The sequence below is a fragment of the Rhinichthys klamathensis genome, unplaced genomic scaffold (assembly GCF_029890125.1).
Source record: "Rhinichthys klamathensis goyatoka isolate OS25496 unplaced genomic scaffold, OSU_Roscu_1.1 h1tg000552l_1, whole genome shotgun sequence".
NCBI classification, from domain to species: domain Eukaryota; kingdom Metazoa; phylum Chordata; class Actinopteri; order Cypriniformes; family Leuciscidae; genus Rhinichthys; species Rhinichthys klamathensis.
Window position 1 is genome coordinate 597662 of NW_026607022.1, and position 18937 is coordinate 616598.

Here is an 18937-nt window from a genome sequence, read left to right on the forward strand (position 1 = left end):
TGTCTGAATTTCCACAGGCTGGAACATCAAACAACATGAGCGAATCGCATTGCTTCTGCAAAACAAAAAATCTTGCCCCGTGTGAGGCTCGAACTCACGACCTTCAGATTATGAGACTGACGCGCTGCCTACTGCGCCAACGAGGCCTGATGCTGGAGCAAGCAGTGTCTCCTCATGTTACTCCAGTTGCTGATTTTCCAAGTAAATCAGGTAAGGCTGAGTTTTCATGTCAGCTACAGTTGTGCTTCATAGATTTATCTGCACATCTACTACAATCCCAAAAGCTAGTTTGTGCAAAAATATTTGAGAAACAATTTAAACAATGAGATCCACGCTCTTCCACTAGAGGGAGCCAAAGCGAACGGCCACTTTCCAAAGGTGGCCTTGAATAGGTCAGTGTGTTTTTTCAACCTTAGGTTTGTGTCAAAAAAAACCCCCTTTTGATAAGAACACGGCATCTCCGTGTGCCACGTTATCACATGCTGTTAGCAAATACAGCGTTGGTGAGCTCGTATCTTTCTTTCTGTTCAGCACAGCCAGCTGTGCACTACACCTTTTGAAACATCATGTCAGGGCTTAATGCCTCGCTGGGCTACTTCTTAACTATAGTAGGTGTGAGTGCGGTAGGAAGGGTGACGCTCGCACGATCGAGGCTGCGATGGACTTTCCTGACCGAGTTTATCGCCGCATTCGCGCTCGCCGCATGTCGACTTGAAGTGGACACCATTGCGGAGGTCGGTCAGTGGGCCGGGGCGCTTGGGCCCGACGTGGCCATCACTATGCTTTTCCTATCCATCGCTATTCATGGCATCATCATGCAAGGCGTAAGCGGGAATCCATCGGTGACGTTAATGGGAATCCTCCAGAGAGACGTCGGCGCCGTGGCAGGCGTCCTCAGCGTCGCGGCGCAGTTACTCGGCGCGTACTTGGCGCTCGTAGTCGCCGAAAAGTACTGGGAAATGGAGCTGACCGACATGCACATGATAAAGAATCTGATGATGTCCGAGTGCAGTACGTCGCTGCGGGTCTCGGCGCTACAGGGAGCGTTAGCCGAAGCGCTCGGCGCCGTGACCTTTCACCTGGTTTACCTCGTCCTGAAGAGCCGCTCGCAGCTGCTGAGGATCCCCTTACTCGCTCTGCTGCTGACGTTCATCGCATACGCAGGTGGGTTCGCGTCGGACAGAATGATTTGGCTTTCGTCAAATATTGTACATTTAAATGCGTGTATTAGATAGAAATTGTCAAGTTAAAATGCATATATAAAAAGTACATTTTGTAATTTTAAATGCCTGTATTAGATAGAAATTGTCAAGTTAAAATGCATAAATAAAAAGTAAATTTTGTAATTTTAAATGCTTGTATTAAATAGAAATTGTCAAGTTAAAATGCATAAATAAAAAGTAAATTTTGTATTTTTAAATGCTTCTATTAAATAGAAATTGTCAAGTTCAAATGCATAAATAAAAAGTAAATTTTGTAATTTTAAATGCTTGTATTAAATAGAAATTGACAAGTTAAAATGCATAAATAAAAATTAAATTTTGTAATTTTAAATGCTTGTATTAAATAGAAATTGTCGAGTTAAAATGCATAAATAAAAAGTACATTTTGTAATTTTAAATGCTTGTATTAAATAGAAATTGTCGAGTTAAAATGCATAAATAAAAAGTAAATTTTGTAATTTTAAATGCTTGTATTAAATAGAAATTGTCGAGTTAAAATGCATAAATAAAAAGTACATTTTGTAATTTTAAATGCTTGTATTAAATAGAAATTGACAAGTTAAAATGCATAAATAAAAAGTACATTTTGTAATTTTAAATGCTTGTATTAAATAGAAATTGTCGAGTTAAAATGCATAAATAAAAAGTACATTTTGTAATTTTAAATGCTTGTATTAAATAGAAATTGTCGAGTTAAAATGCATAAATAAAAAGTACATTTTGTAATTTTAAATGCTTGTATTAAATAGAAATTGACGAGTTAAAATGCATAAATAAAAAATTAATTTTGTAATTTGAAATGCGTGTATTAAGTTCAAATTGTAGATTTAAAATGCATATATTAAATAACGATTGTAGAATGTTTAATTATATTGAATTATTGAATAAGGATTGTTGATTAAAACATTTTTTTATTGTAGATTTCTAAAAATTGAGATTTCAAATGCACGTATTAAATTAACTTGTAGATTTAAAATATATTAAATAAGGATTATGTATTTAACATGCATATGTTACATAAAGATTGTAGATTTAAAATATATTAAATAAGGATCATGTATTTAAAATGCATATATTGATTAAGCACTGTAGATTTCAAATGCATATATTACAGTTTTTTTCAATCGCTAACAAGCGCTTACCCATACTTCAGATACTTTTTCTAAACTCTAAACACAGACTCACACCTACAAAACACAATTGGCCAAATGGTAAATTTTCTTCTCAAAAACACATTTTGTTAAATATATACTAACTCTTCATTTCAAAATAGAACACATCTTTCTCTGCACACACTAACTTTACCAAAACACTGAAAATCTGTCTCAAAATGAAATTATTCTGTCAAAGAATAACACTTGTTTTCACTTCACATGGTACATGCAGTCAATCAAAGTACACCAGGTTTCAAAATACTGGCTATTGTTGACATTACAAAAACTACATAGACTTTGATGTTTCAGTTTTACAGGTATTTGCATGCAAAACATGCAATCCAACCTTTTTACACTAAATTTCTTAGTTGGGAACTGTATGTCCACATGTACAGTAATGTTCACATTCAAAAGCAATCTAGTAAAAAGCAAATCAGTTTTTTCCCTTTACTGTTTACAACAGGAGGTACAGTAGAAACACGGTATGAAAGAACAGAAAAAGTTTTACAGTATTGCTTACAAAAAAAGCACAAAATTACTGTATCTAAACTCTGCGATCTTCAGGGTTAGGCCACATGTTTTCATCAAATATTGCACTTCTGCACCTCTCACTGCACCTCTCACTGCATCTCTCACTGCACATCTCACTGCACCTCTCACTGCACATCTCACTGCACATCTCACTGCACATCTCACTGCACCTCTCACTGCACCTCTCACTGCTCCTCTCACTGCATCTCTCACTGCACATCTCACTGCACCTCTCACTGCATCTCTCACTGCTCCTCTCACTGCATCTCTCACTGCACATCTCACTGCACCTCTCACTGCACCTCTCACTGCACCTCTCACTGCACATCTCACTGCAACTCTCACTGCACATCTCACTGCACATCTCACTGCACATCTCACTGCATCTCTCACTGCTCCTCTCACTGCATCTCTCACTGCACATCTCACCGCACCTCTCACTGCTCCTGCTATTCTCCCTGGGCCCCTTGCTCTTACTCTTCCTCGTCCAGACATTACAGTGTTTGTCTTTTTCTGTTTCTGTTTCCAAAAACATCACTCCTCAAAGTCCTAATTTTACTGTATAAGTGTCAATGTAATAGAAAAAAATCAGCTGTGTGTCAATTATTCAATTGTTTGTTTATTATTTTGCTGATATATATTGTTTTTTGAACTGATATCATTGCAGGAGCAGAGGTTTTTATACTGTATCTAAGGTTTGGAATATTGTTTTTGCTATTGTTGGATGGTGTGTGTTAACATTCGCAAATACTACAAAAACAATCCATAATTTTGTTGGGAGGTATAACTTGTCTGTTAAGAAAATGTAAGCATTGTGGAAATGTGTTCACTGACTGCATATTGTGTGAAAACGACATGAAATGTGTGAATGGTATGGCCACAATAGACCGATGCTGTGCTAATTGTGTTTAGAGTTTTGAAAATGTGACTACTGGTTGGACAAACGCTTGTTAGCGACTGAAAAAAACTGTAAATGAAAGATTGAGATTGCAAATTCACGTATTTAATTAAAACTTCTAGATTTCAAATGCATATATAAAATAATGACTGCAATTAAAATGCATATTTTGCACATGGATTGTACATTTAAAATAAATATATTAAATAAGGATTATGTACCGGTATTTAAAATGCATATATTGAATAAGGATTGTAGATTTCAAATTAAAAATGTATTTTAAATGCATATATTAAAATAAATAAAATGTAGATTTCAAATGCATATGTTAAATAAGGATTGCATTTTAAATTTAAATATTGAAGATTTCAAATCCATATTACAATAAAAAATTAAATCATGGAAAATATAAATCAAATGATGACTGCAATTAAAATGCAAAATTTTAAATAAGGATTATTGCTTTCAAATGCATATATTAAATATAGATTTAGAGTGCATATATAAAATAATAACTGCAATTTAACTGCACAGTATACAAAAGTATAAAGATATTTAATAAGGATTGTAGACTGCAAATGCATTTATTTAGGGGGAGGCTAGCACAAAATAAATAGCATATTTTAAAATACACACTAAAGTTTTGTGTTACTCTGGAGAACATCTTTACTCTTCATTGGCATTGATTTGGTGAAGTGATATTTTTAACGCTAAACTTCTCTCTCACACTAGGAAACAACTACACGTCTGGATATGTGAATCCGTCCCTCGCTTATGCGCTAACATTCCCCTGTCCTGGACACTCTTTCTTAGCGTATTCTCTCGTTTACTGGCTCGGGCCTCTTATTGGTAAGTCCTTGTACATTTCAGAAATATTCATAAAATACCAAGTATTCAAATAATGCATTCAAAAATGCATTTTTAGTCAATGTGATGAATTTTACTGTTTAAATACTTACACTATGTTTTTTTCCAGGCATGAGTCTTGCGCTCTTCCTGTATTTGGGAAACATCCCTCTGCTGTTCAGCAGGAATCTACTTTACTCCAAGAAGGCTCGTTTCCGGGTGCCCAAAGGAAAAACTTCCGAAGACTGACAGACATAAAAAACAGCACTGATATGGTCGCTTTGTAAACCATACTTTACCGTCACGAAACATATAATGGTTAAACGTTAAATCTGTTGGTTTAAGTTGCAACAAACCCCTAAAGTTACGAAAAACACTGTTCATCACATCAGTCGTCTTCTGTAATTTATCCTGTTACACTGAGTAAAAATGTTGAGTTTGTTCTGCTGTTGTCAGATGTGAATTTTCTACTAACACCTATGAGCCAAAGAACAGTCAAGCCTGCTTAAATGGATACTTCACCTCTGGAAAGATGAATGTGTATTTAAAATGGGTCATTTATGTAGAAGAAATGTGAAACTATTTTTGAATTTGGAGCTTAAAGCCAGAAAATGTATTTTTGGCTTATGTGGATGAAAGACAACAACTCCAAGAATGCACTTGCTTCGCTGCCCTAGGAGGCCACGCCTACCGGTAACAGAGCACAGTAGTTAAACAACAAGTCTGGGCTACTAGTGAGTCTCCGTGATGAGTCTGCCCGAAAATGTGTTTCGAGATAGCCCAAAATGTCCGGGATTCGGCTTTTGCGTTCTACAGTCGCCATTCATTATGTTTACTGTGGCGAGCAGGACGAGTGAGGGCCGTGGGAGAACGACACGAGTCATGTTTACTGTGGCGAGCAGGACGAGTGAGGGCCGCGGGAGAACGACACGAGTCATGTTTACTGTGGCGAGCAGGACGAGTGAGGGCCGCGGGAGAACGACACGAGTCATGTTTACTGTGGCGAGCAGGACGAGTGAGGGCCGCGGGAGAACGACGCGAGTCATGTTTACTGTGGCGAGCAGGACGAGTGAGGGCCGCGGGAGAACGACACGAGTCATGTTTACTGTGGCGAGCAGGACGAGTGAGGGCCGCGGGAGAACGGCACGAGTCATGTTTACTGTGGCGAGCAGGACGAGTGAGGGCCGCGGGAGAACGACACGAGTCATGTTTACTGTGGCGAGCAGGACGAGTGAGGGCCGCGGGAGAACGACACGAGTCATGTTTACTGTGGCGAGCAGGACGAGTGAGGGCCGCGGGAGAACGACACGAGTCATGTTTACTGTGGCGAGCAGGACGAGTGAGGGCAGCGGGAGAACGACACGAGTCATGTTTACTGTGGCGAGCAGGACGAGTGAGGGCCGCGGGAGAACGACACGAGTCATGTTTACTGTGGTGAGCAGGACGAGTGAGGGCCGCGGGAGAACGACACGAGTCATGTTTACTGTGGCGAGCAGGACGAGTGAGGGCCGCGGGAGAACGACACGAGTCATGTCTGTGGCGAGCAGGACGAGTGAGGGCCGCGGGAGAACGGCACGAGTCATGTCTGTGGCGAGCAGGACGAGTGAGGGCCGCGGGAGAACGGCACGAGTCATGTTTACTGTGGCGAGCAGGACGAGTGAGGGCCGCGGGAGAACGACACGAGTCATGTTTACTGTGGCGAGCAGGACGAGCGAGGGCCGCGGGAGATCGACACGAGTCATGTTTACTGTGGCGAGCAGGACGAGTGAGGGCCGCGGGAGAACGACACGAGTCATGTTTACTGTGGCGAGCAGGACGAGCTAGGGCCGCGGCCGCGGGAGATCGACACGAGTCATGTTTACTGTGGCGAGCAGGACGAGTGAGGGCCGCGGGAGAACGACACGAGTCATGTTTACTGTGGCGAGCAGGACGAGTGAGGGCCGCGGGAGAACGACACGAGTCATGTCTGTGGCGAGCAGGACGAGTGAGGGCCGCGGGAGAACGGCACGAGTCATGTTTACTGTGGCGAGCAGGACGAGTGAGGGCCGCGGGAGAACGACACGAGTCATGTTTACTGTGGCGAGCAGGACGAGCGAGGGCCGCGGGAGATCGACACGAGTCATGTTTACTCTGGCGAGCAGGACGAGTGAGGGCCGCGGGAGAACGACACGAGTCATGTTTACTGTGGTGAGCAGGACGAGTGAGGGCCGCGGGAGAACGACACGAGTCATGTTTACTGTGGCGAGCAGGACGAGTGAGGGCCGCGGGAGAACAGCGCGAGTCATGTTTACTGTGGCGAGCAGGACGAGTGAGGGCCGCGGGAGAACGACACGAGTCATGTTTACTGTGGCGAGCAGGACGAGTGAGGGCCGCGGGAGAACGACACGAGTCATGTTTACTGTGGCGAGCAGGACGAGTGAGGGCCGCGGGAGAACGACACGAGTCATGTTTACTGTGGCGAGCAGGACGAGTGAGGGCTGTGGGAGAACGACACGAGTCATGTTTACTGTGGCGAGCAGGACGAGTGAGGGCCGCGGGAGAACGACACGAGTCATGTTTACTGTGGCGAGCAGGACGAGTGAGGGCCGCGGGAGAACGACACGAGTCATGTTTACTGTGGCGAGCAGGACGAGTGAGGGCCGCGGGAGAACGGCACGAGTCATGTTTACTGTGGCGAGCAGGACGAGTGAGGGCCGCGGGAGAACGACACGAGTCATGTTTACTGTGGCGAGCAGGACGAGTGAGGGCCGCGGGAGAACGACACGAGTCATGTTTACTGTGGCGAGCAGGACGAGTGAGGGCCGCGGGAGAACGACACGAGTCATGTTTACTGTGGCGAGCAGGACGAGTGAGGGCCGCGGGAGAACGACACGAGTCATGTTTACTGTGGCGAGCAGGACGAGTGAGGGCCGCGGGAGAACGACACGAGTCATGTTTACTGTGGCGAGCAGGACGAGCGAGGGCCGCGGGAGATCGACACGAGTCATGTTTACTGTGGCGAGCAGGACGAGTGAGGGCAGCGGGAGAACAGCGCGAGTCATGTTTACTGTGGCGAGCAGGACGAGTGAGGGCCACGGGAGAACGACACGGGTCATGTTTACTGTGGTGAGCAGGACGAGTGAGGGCCGTGGGAGAACGACACGAGTCATGTTTACTGTGGCGAGCAGGACGAGTGAGGGCCGTGGGAGAACGACACGAGTCATGTTTACTGTGGCGAGCAGGACGAGTGAGGGCCGCGGGAGAACGACACGAGTCATGTTTACTGTGGCGTGCAGGACGAGTGAGGGCCGTGGGAGAACGACACGAGTCATGTTTACTGTGGCGAGCAGGACGAGTGAGGGCCGCGGGAGAACGACGCGAGTCATGTTTACTGTGGCGAGCAGGACGAGTGAGGGCCGTGGGAGAACGACACGAGTCATGTTTACTGTGGCGAGCAGGACGAGTGAGGGCCGTGGGAGAACGACACGAGTCATGTTTACTGTGGCGAGCAGGACGAGTGAGGGACGCGGGAGAACGACACGAGTCATGTTTACTGTGGCGAGCAGGACGAGTGAGGGCCGTGGGAGAACGACACGAGTCATGTTTACTGTGGCGAGCAGGACGAGTGAGGGCCGCGGGAGAACGACACGAGTCATGTTTACTGTGGCGAGCAGGACGAGTGAGGGCCGTGGGAGAACGACACGAGTCATGTTTACTGTGGCGAGCAGGACGAGTGAGGGCCGTGGGAGAACGACACGAGTCATGTTTACTGTGGCGAGCAGGACGAGTGAGGGACGCGGGAGAACGACACGAGTCATGTTTACTGTGGCGAGCAGGACGAGTGAGGGCCGCGGGAGAACGACACGAGTCATGTTTACTGTGGCGAGCAGGACGAGTGAGGGCAGCGGGAGAACGACACGAGTCATGTTTACTGTGGCGAGCAGGACGAGTGAGGGCCACGGGAGAACGACACGGGTCATGTTTACTGTGGCGAGCAGGACGAGTGAGGGCCACGGGAGAACGACACGGGTCATGTTTACTGTGGCGAGCAGGACGAGTGAGGGCCGTGGGAGAACGACACGAGTCATGTTTACTGTGGCGAGCAGGACGAGTGAGGGCCGTGGGAGAACGGCGCGAGACCGGTGAGCGACACCTGTGAGACGCACCGGTCTCGTATCTCTCACGGAGGAGCGGGAATTTTCTTAGCAATGTTAAAACGCACATCATGAGTGGCGTATCCACTCATGAGGGGGGAGGTGCCTGTGAATTTTGGGGGTGGAGCTATCAAGATAAAGTGTGATCCTTTTGGGTAAGGGCGTGTTTGGTTTGGTGATTTCAAATATCAACAGCGTTTCTCAGAAATCGTTTACTGCACCTTTAATGTAATGTAATTATTTATTATAAATAATCTAAGGGTGTAGAATATACGGTTAAAACTATATAAAAAAGCTAATATAAATTAGTTGTAAAAGTAGGTTTGTTACTTAAGACATAACAACAGTTTTCTGTGGTATTACTTTGACTGAATAGATACCTACTGTCGCTGCAGTGGTTTAAGACTCCGACAAAGGAACCAAAAACAACAGACTGAAAGTCTGACATAAAGTCACACTAGGGCCTTAGTAACTACTAGCTAGTGTGTAACTTTTGTTTATCTGTAGCCTATACTTTAAACCACATTTATAAGTATTCATAAGTATCAGTGTTTACAATCAGAGAGACGTTAGAGTTCCAATGTGTAAAAAGCTCATCCTTTGCATCAGGATCAGTTTGTAGATTTGTATCATTGTGGCTCTGGGTCTAAAAATCAAGATAATTTTTATATTATTTCTAGATAAACTTGGAAATATGAGGAAGCCTAATTTTGGCTTTGGAGTCAAAAAGGTGAGAACCACTGACTCAACTACAAGAACTTTAACTAAAAGAATATATATGCATTGGAGCTCATTAGATACAATTGTTAATAGACTAAGCTGGATGTATTTACTTTCCCTAACCAAATAAGCTCTTATTATTTGAAACATGTTCATGGGAAAGACCCTTTCAAAGGAAAGATTTGCAGGAATGAACTACGTGAATTAATCTTTCCTGCCCCCTTGTGGTTTATGTCCTTTTGGCCTGAAACTTCACTTTGCTCTATTGAATTTGTTTATTTTTACTCATTTTGTTTTCCCAGGTTAAGCATTAATACTAGGAGTGCAAGTGTGCAAAAACTAAAGCAAAATTACTTTTAACAGTTTAATAATGTGAAGCTTTATATGTGGCAGACTGCTGAAATTGTTTAAATATACATAAAGTTAGTATACCTCCATGAGTCGCTTGACATAATAAATGTAATAAAACATGGAGAAACTCTTGAACCTCAGAGTGAGAAAAATTTATTGATAAAGCCAAGCAAATACATATGACAAATAGATGGCTGCAGTAGTAAAATATAAACAATAAAGCCTTTTAAATTTGATTTTTTTTTTTTAATCTGCTACTGAAGGAGAAAGAGCAAGCAAATAATAATCAGTATTTATTATGACACTTGAAGCACCATTAAAGTTCAGCATTCTGCTTTAGATTTAAGCACTTCCTGAAATAGATGAACATATAAAGGCATTAATAAATCTCAGAAAAATTAATACACGAAAAATCTGTTTGTGAGAAATTACATCATGTACCTGATGTGTGAATATGTGCTTGATCTCGTTCAGCTCTTCTGGATTTGATGTCATAAACCAGAATAATGACAGTAGCCACGCCCACCAGAGCAGAGAGGACCAATCGGATCACAGCTTCAGTAGGACCACACCAGTGGACAGAGTCTGAGGAATAAACACATCAAACTGAGATCAGATCAGTCAATAAACACTAATATCAGCGCTGACATCAACTAATATCAGTGCTGGCGTACCTGCACATGTGTGGCAGAGTTCAGTGATGTCCAGATGTGTGGTCTGGTTGCTGATGGGATTGTTCAGCACACAGCTGTAGGGGGTTTTATCCTGATATTCCACCTCCAGAGGTAGAGAGAGACTGATGCTGAGATCAGACGCACTGATGCTGGACAATACACTCATTCCTGCGTACCAGGAGAGAGTCACATGACTCACATTCACCACTGATGAACACACCAATGAACATGATGATGATGAACAGTGTGAAGAGTTACTGATGATGACAGGAACAGGCAGACGAGCTGAAAACATCAGAGAATAAAGATAAATTAGGATGAATTAAGTTATTCAAGCAGAGGAAGAAACATCGAGAGAAACCGAGATTATCAAAAGTAGAGCATTTAAAACTATTTAATAGAAAGTTAAATATAAACCTGCTGTTAAAGGTTCTCTAAGCGATGTCGGGTGACGTCACTTCTTGTTGACGTTTAAAGTATTGTCAAACAAAACGGACGCTAGCTAGACCCTCCCTCCTCCTCATCCACGCACTAACCCCCCAAACCCCGCCCCCAAGTCCTTCTTGTCGGTGATTGGCTGGAACTGTTTGTCATGTTTCGGGGAGCGGGTCGCCGCAGTTTGTTTTTGTTGCCGTGTGTGACGCCTGGGCTGTCTACAGAGATCTCGTTTCTTTACAGTGTGTTCAGGGGACAGACAGTCAGCGGTTAGTGAGGAGATGTTTGCTGTATGTGACAAAAAAAATGTTTTGGCCTAAAAAAAACGTGTGACATCGCTTAGAGCACCTTTAATGTAAAAAAAAGTAAGAGAATTAGTCATTTTAACTAATTAGTCATAATCAGAGTTGGGTATAACGCGTTACTGTATTCTAGTTTTCGTGATGTAACTCATTAGTTTAAATGTAATTCTAGTTTATTAAATGTAATGTAAAATGAAAATGTAAATGTAATTCTAGTTTAAATGTAACTCATTACATTTAAAATTTATGTAATTTGATTACAGTTACTGATGTCAATAAAATTAAGTTAACTTGCGTTACAAATGTATTAAGAAAAAAATATTTAGTAAAATGCATTTTTAATCACGTTTGGCCAGCTGCGTCAGTTAATGAGCATGCGCTTTAATGAATTACCGAAGAACGCGCTTCATGAGGCACACACACACACGCAAGGTCTCTCGCTCTCTCCCTCTCCGCAGTATGTTTAGAGCACAGTCTCTTCTGTCTCGCATGCGCGCTCTTGCTCGCTCGCTCTAGATTCCTGGAGATTTTAACTAATTTGCGGGCATCAGGGAGCCGCTATCAATATGCGAGAGACTCCCAGAACTTCTGGGAGACTTGGGATGTCTGCAATATTAAATTACGGAAAGAACTGAGTTTCACTTTTTAGTGTATTCTTGTAGTTTTAATTGGTTTTCAAAGTAACTTGAAAGTAAAGTAATTAGTAATCTGATTACTGTTTACATGCAGTAATCAGTAATGTAATCAAATTACAATTTTAAAGTAGTAATTAGTAGTGATTAGTAGGGATGCACCGAATCCAGGATTCGGATTCGGCCGAATATTAGGCTTTTTAACGGGGTTCGGTTTCTGCCGAACCTCAGAATTTTTTTCCACCGAACCGAACCCTTAACCTGACTCCGCCAGATGGATTTGCTCCGCATATCCATCTGGAAACCTTCCGTTGAAGTAGTTTTGGTAAGGGGCGAAAATACTGGTTAGCTGATTGGCCTATGTTGGTGATAGACGGGCCAAATCAACCAATCAGATCAACAAAGCATATGACGTACTAACAGAGCGTATCTTTTCCTCTGAGAAAAGCCTCCAGAGCAGTGTTTTGCTCTTCTTTCAGTGAAGAAATACTCTGTAATTCCGATAAAACTTGCTCGATAGCCACGCTGATGCTAGTTTCATCCGCTGAAGCCGACATGTTCTTTAGACTGAAGTGACGCGCTTCTCGTTGCGTCACACCTCAACCCGCCTCAAAGCCAACGCTGATTGGACGTTCGTTTGGTGAACTGCTCCCAAATTTTCTTTAACGGAAAGTATCCAGACTGATCTGCGAGTGAAACCTTGAAAGCTCGCGAGATCAGGATGGTCTCACGAGGCTACCGAACCCTAGGCTTGCACTACGCGCGCTACGTCGAAGTCACCGATCAGTGAATGACATTAAAGTGCCGCGTGAACGAATAGACAGCAGACGGCTCCTTATGCTTTTGAATTGCTCTCGCGGTACTTTGATGTCATAAACTGATCTGTCTGCGCAGCGCTCAGGTTCAAGTCGAACAAGCCTGTAGTGTAACGCGTTGTGTCAGGAAGAAAAATAGGGATAGCTCACAGCTGAAGTTATTGCAGAGGACAGACAGACTCACGGAGGCGATTGGCATCTCACAACTAGCACTTTATTCCACAATCGAACTTGTGTAACTGTCTGTCACACGTTCTACCATCCACAGCTTTACTTAACAAAATAAGGTAAAAAATGAGCATCAAACAGAAATAACCCGCATACATGGGCATGTGTTCTTCGAGGCGCACGACACATACAATACGGACTGCAGTGCAGACAGTTTAACAGGGAGAGCGCAGTTCTTAAAGGGGCCACACCTTATTTCCACCCGTTACAGTAGGTGCACCGTTCGAATGCAGTAGGCTGTGAGAAAGTGAAAATGGAACTCGTGAGCAGAAAAAGTGTTGTTTGGCAGTACTTTCAGTCAAAAGAAGGCAATTCAAGTCGAGTTACATGTTCAATTTGCAATGCCGATTTGTCTCATGGTGGCAAGGAAACAATAGGCTACACAACATCGCCGCTGTTAAAATGCATAATGTTGCTTATTCTTTTTTTTTTTTTTTTTTTACAGATATAAAAGTAAAAGTAGGCTAGTGTTTATTATTTACAGTAATAAAATAAAATGAAAAATCCACTTTGTTTACTTCATTAATGTGTTTACTGTGTTAATGGACTGAGGATGAGAGTAGGATTCGGTATTCGGTTTCGGATTCGGCAGAATCTTAACCAGTGGATTCGGTATTCGGCCGAACCCCACAAATCTGGATTCGGTGCATCCCTAGTGATTAGGGATGCACAATGATATCGGGACAACATCGGTATCGGCCGATAAAAGCTTAAAATGATCATCATCGGCATCGTCCGATATGAATATTTCTGCCGATGAGCCTTGCCGATAGGGTGGCGTGTTTCCTATGCGCACGTGACGACCGTGAACTAAGCATGAGCGCCAGCAACTTAAACTTCCAACTAGAGGTGTGCGTCTCACGCGGTTTTTGATCGTGGATGATTAAAATATCTCTTCACGATCTGCTTTTGAAGAAAAATCATAGTATCGTGCATTCTATCAGTTCAATTCTGGCCCTTTCATCTCAACATACTGTACAACGCGACGTACATTCACATCACATGTAAACGCAGAGGTAGAGTTACACTCACGGGACACTGCAATTCACAAAAGTTCATTATTTGCATATGCGTCAAAGTCTTGCTAGTTAAACATGTCATTCGCGTGCTGATGCGCTGTTCTAACATGCGCTTTTCTGAGTGCGTTACACCTGACGCTCACAGGAACTAAAAGCCTGTCACAGCGCCTGCATACTGGACTAATCTTTAGAGTCTTATTGCGCTGATACTGTCAAATACACCCAAGGTTTACATAAACAAAGTTGGTTATGTCTAAAGTGAAAGCAAACAGAGAAAATCTGCTTGTCAAATGCGTGTGTATTAGACGCGTCTCGTGCAGCGCTTAAAGAGACAATAATAATATGCTGCCGCTTGTCCTTAAAGTCCCACTCCGATCATATTTTGAGCTATTTTTAAACATTCCCAGTGGTCTTTAAATTATGATTATGCCATTTTTAGCCAAAATCACAAAACCTGTGCCGTTTTCTGGGACTTCGCTTCAGCAGAGCGGCAGTAGCTCATTAGCAATTCGCCTCTGCGTTGTGGGAGGAGCCGTTGGCACGGAGACGACCCTCCCCCTGCCCGTTGCTGAGAGCTCCGTCTCTCCCGCTAGCTTACACCCCCAATACTGGTGGGGCAACAGTATTATATACACGTTAATTATTATTATCCGAAGTTAATCAAAGTTATCACCGATCACCAATCATTATTTCACTCCAAGACGTCGCGTGTGGAGACGCCCAGTGGAGTTACTACGTCACAACTCCAGTCTATTTTAGCCGGCATTTTAGCGTCTGCTACTGATTCACAGCCATTTGAATGTAGAAATACTCAGAAATACAACTTTGAGCTTATTTTTCTCAAGATATGTCCTCTAACATCAGAAAAAATGCCACAAGAACATGTTAACACCTAGAAAAACATTATTTTCATCGGAGTGGGTCTTTAAAGAGATACTGCACCCAGAAATAAAAATTCTGTCATTATTTACTCACTCTAATGTTGTTCCAAAACTGTATTCATTTCTTTCTTGTGCTTAAATATACTATGGAAGTCACTGGAGTACAGCAACTGTTTGGTTAGCCACATTCTTCCAAATAACTTTTATTTTCAACAGAAGAAAGAAACTTGAGAGAGTAAATGATGACAATTAAAATTTTTGGGAGAACTATCCCTTAAATGGTAATAAAACAACAAAACACAGAGTAAATCACTCACTGCTCTTGACTGAGAACTTTAATAGAAGATTTAATAAGCTTTTTTGCACTTAAAAAAAATACAAATATATCGGTATCGGCATCAGGCAAAATTAGTTTGAAAATATTGATATATCGAATATCGGCCAAAATCCAATATCGTGCATCCCTAGTAGTGATGTATGTCTCGAGACCGGTCTTGGTCTCGAGACTGGTCTCAAGACCACTTTTACGTGGTCTCGGTCTTGTCACGGCCTTGACGGTCTTTGGTCTTGGTCTCGAACCTCTCGGTCTTGTCTAGGTCTCGTTGTCTCAGACCGACATAGTGGTCGGGGGATTTAGCAATACAATACTACAATATCCACGACGATATCCGCAACGGATTGAAGCGCGCGTCCGAGTGAAGACCGTGCGGTGTGCGCGAGCCACACGAGAAAACACCGTATCCGCGCCACTGATCGCAGCGGCAACGAGCACTTTGATCACTTGATTTAAAAAACACATATCATGTACAGTTTTTGATGTTTTAATGTTTAGTAAAACACATATCAGTGACATGATGGGTTTTAACTTCATTCAGGAGATTTTGGGTAACTGCACAACTGACAGATGACTTCGAGTGCACCGCCAACACACCGTTTTATGTGTGTGTGTGTGTGTGTGTAACCATAGCGACAAAACAACCAACTTTCGGATCCTGCACTTTTAAAGGAACACTCCACCGTTTTTTTAAATAGGGCTTATTCACATTCTTTCCTACATTTAGATATGTGTGCAAATGCATTTTTGTCTCAGTGCATGCATTGTTTTAGTTTGACAGGGTCGGTGCTAGCTTAGCTTTGCACAATGAATGGAATCCTTTGTTGCCAGCTAGCATGTCCTGAGTAAAAGTGATAAAAACCCACGTAATTACTTCTTGTGGCCTGTGTATTCACAACGAGTACAAATAGCGATGCAGATTAAAACTAGGCGATTTCCTAGGCAGATATTGACTTGGGACTATATTAGGGGGAAGCACAGGCGAAGCACTGCTGCTTATGCGAAGCACTGCTACTTCGGCGCAGAGATATCACGCATATCTCGACTTGGTCTCGGTCTTGGTCTCGACTTGGTCTCGGTCTTGGTCTCGACTTGGTCTCGGTTTTGGTCTCGACTTGGTCTCGGTCTTGGTCTCGACTTGATCTCGGTTTTGGTCTCGACTTGGTCTCGATTTTGGTCTCGACTTGGTCTCGGTCTTGGTCTCGACTTGGTCTCGGTCTTGGTCTCGACTTGGTCTCGGTCTTGGTCTCGACTTGGTCTCGGTTTTGGTCTCGACTTGGTCTCGGTCTTGGTCTCGACTTGGTCTCGGTCTTGGTCTCGACTTGGTCTCGGTTTTGGTCTCGACTTGGTCTCGGTTTTGGTCTCGACTTGGTCTCGGTCTTGGTCTCGACTTGGTCTCGGTCTTGGTCTGTCTAGGTCTTTATCTCGTCTTGGTCTCGGTCTTGGTCTCGACTTGGTCTCGGTCTTGGTCTCGGCTCGGTCTTGGTCTGTCTTGGTCTTGGTCTCGTTTTGGTCTCGGTTTAGGTGGTCTTGACTACAAGTCTAGTAATTAGTAATTTGTAGTTGATTACTTTTTTTGAGTAACTTACCCAACACTGGTCATAAAATAATATACTACTTTAGATCTAGCTCTAATAAATAAAACATGTGAAACTGATATTTAACTCACTGTAGACAATGAGATGAATATAAGAAGGCTTCCAGTCATGGTAGAACTGACGTTTATAATCTCCAGCGTGTTTCATTGTGATGTTTGTGATGGCCAGAGATTCAGTTTGATTGTCCACCTTCAGTCTGTTTCTGAATCTCCCATCAAGAACATCATCATATACAGTGATTCTGTCGGCCCGTTTATAGATTTCAGCTATTAAACCATTTTCACTCCTAAAAACCCACCGAAGCACTTCATCCTTTATAACACCCAAGTTTAGAGTGACTGAATCTCCCTCCGTCACTGACACTGAATCATCAAACACACAGAACAAACAGAAACAGGGTCACAGATAAACAGGTTATAATGGTTTATTAAATTAAATTGTACACAATTTTAACTTAATATAAAAAATATCATAAAACAACAAAAAGAAACAAAATGGTGTATGAATTAATTAAAATAAAATGTTTTTTGAACTCACCAATGACAGTGAGATCGAAACAAACCCTCATAGAGTTGATCTGTAGTTCATAATATCCAGCGTGTTCAGTTGTGGTGTGTGTGATGGTCAGAGATCCAGTTTGATGATCCAGCTTCAGTCTGTCTCTGAATCTCCCATCAAGAACATCATCATATACAGTGAAACTTTCGGACCGTTTATAGATTTCAGCTATTAAAGGTTTTTTATATCCAAACCTCCACTGAATCACATCATCATCCTTCATTTCAGTAAGACCAGAGTTCAGAGTGACTGAATCTCCCTCCTTCACTGACCTTTTCTTCACTTCTGGAACTGAATCATCAAACACACAGAACAAACAGAAACGGGCTCAACACAGATTAAGACAGTCATTTACAAAAGTAAATGGTTTTAAATTTGAAATTAATCTCATCATTAAACCACAGAAGCTAAATTGATTTTGGATTAATAATTGTATCTTTGTGCTGATTAAAATATAAAACAGGTGAAACTGATGTTTAACTCACCAGTGACAGTAAGAGTAAAATCCTTTCTCACACTGTTGATCTGTATATCATAATATCCAGCATGTTCAGTTGTGGTGTGTGTGATGGTCAGAGATCCAGTTTGATTGTCCAGCTTCAGTCTGTTTCTGAATCTCCCATCAAGAACATCATCATATACAGTGAATCTGTCGGCGGTTACATTGATTTCAGCTATCACAGTGTTACTAATCCAAAACCTCCACAGAATCACATCATCATCCTTCATTTCAGTGAGACCAGAGTTCAGAGTGACTGAATTTCCCTCCATCACTGATATTTTAACTGAAACACCAAACACACCTGAAGAACAGAGTTGTTCAGATTTAAGCTTTAAAATCACTTGATGTTGGTTTTATGAAGCTTTACTAAAACACTTTTATTCATTTAAATGTGAAGTTAATATTCTGCAGCAGCACAAAAGATGAATGAAAAGTGAAATATTTATGTGTTACGTCTGTGTCATATTTTGGTTGTGTTTAGTTAGTCTGTCACTTAATCTACACAATGCAACACGTTAGAGTTTGAGTTGTTTATACACATCAGGTAAGGAGCGGCTGCTATCTCATGTATTTATGTTTGTTATTTAGTGTAGTTTAGATGGCGATTCGTTGCCGGAGAATTGTTTATTTTCATATTTGTGTATTGTTATTTTCATAATTGTATATTGTTAGTTTAGGAATATTAAAGGGGTTAACCCAGGTAGAAGGTGACGTTCCCGCGACTATGGGTAACGTTTCCTAAAAGTTCTCTAAAGGTGACGAACATTCCGAACCTTTACAGAACATTAGGGACGTTCCTGAAACGTCCTCTTTTGTTAATGAAAGTGCTGCAACGTTCCTTAAATTACTTTAGGGGGACGTTCCGTAATGGTAATCTTATGGTCACATAACAACGTTACAAAGAGGACGTAATCAAAACGTTCTCATATGGGTCTAAGTTGGTCCTATTATAACGTTCCTTATAGGACTTTAGGGGGACGTTCCGTAATGGTAATCTTATGGTCACATAACAACGTTACAAAAAGGACGTAATCAAAACGTTCTCATATGGGTCTAAGTTGGTCCTATTATAACGTTCCTTATAGGACTTTAGGGGGACGTTC

At 42.5% G+C, this 18937-nt stretch overlaps 2 protein-coding genes and 1 non-coding gene across 3 annotated transcripts; 1 reads left to right on the plus strand and 2 right to left on the minus strand.

The window, feature by feature from the left end:
- Positions 1 to 73: 73 nt before the first annotated feature.
- On the minus strand, positions 74 to 146 carry trnam-cau (transfer RNA methionine (anticodon CAU)). The gene has a single exon. It is a non-coding gene; the product is annotated as a tRNA-Met (tRNA).
- A 319-nt stretch (positions 147 to 465) lies between these two features.
- aqp12 (aquaporin 12) lies at positions 466 to 4939 on the plus strand. Its single transcript, XM_056239047.1, has 3 exons — positions 466 to 1164; positions 4539 to 4655; positions 4783 to 4939. The coding sequence occupies exons 1-3, from the start codon at positions 567 to 569 to the stop codon at positions 4899 to 4901; spliced, it is 834 nt and encodes a 277-aa protein (XP_056095022.1). The 5' UTR covers positions 466 to 566; the 3' UTR covers positions 4902 to 4939.
- Positions 4940 to 10198: 5259 nt separating this feature from the next.
- On the minus strand, positions 10199 to 18103 carry LOC130073557 (uncharacterized). Its single transcript, XM_056239032.1, has 6 exons — positions 17818 to 18103; positions 17477 to 17623; positions 16846 to 17136; positions 10531 to 10821; positions 10298 to 10441; positions 10199 to 10209 (listed from the first exon to the last, which is right to left on the minus strand). The coding sequence occupies exons 1-6, from the start codon at positions 18101 to 18103 to the stop codon at positions 10199 to 10201; spliced, it is 1170 nt and encodes a 389-aa protein (XP_056095007.1).
- Positions 18104 to 18937: the final 834 nt, after the last annotated feature.

Excerpts from the sequence above, each read along its gene's own strand:
- LOC130073557 (XM_056239032.1), bottom strand. The coding sequence starts at position 18,103 with ATGGAGGGAAATTCAGTCACTCTGAACTCTGGTCTCACTGAAATGAAG. Across the intron at positions 17,137-17,476 it reads AATCTATAAACGGTCCGAAA|TGTCAGTGACGGAGGGAGAT; the intron begins GTTTCACTGTAT and ends TTGATGATTCAG. Across the intron at positions 10,442-10,530 it reads ACTCTGCCACACATGTGCAG|ACTCTGTCCACTGGTGTGGT; the intron begins GTACGCCAGCAC and ends TTTATTCCTCAG.
- aqp12 (XM_056239047.1), top strand. The coding sequence starts at position 567 with ATGTCAGGGCTTAATGCCTCGCTGGGCTACTTCTTAACTATAGTAGGT. Across the intron at positions 1,165-4,538 it reads GACGTTCATCGCATACGCAG|GAAACAACTACACGTCTGGA; the intron begins GTGGGTTCGCGT and ends CTCTCACACTAG. Across the intron at positions 4,656-4,782 it reads CTGGCTCGGGCCTCTTATTG|GCATGAGTCTTGCGCTCTTC; the intron begins GTAAGTCCTTGT and ends GTTTTTTTCCAG.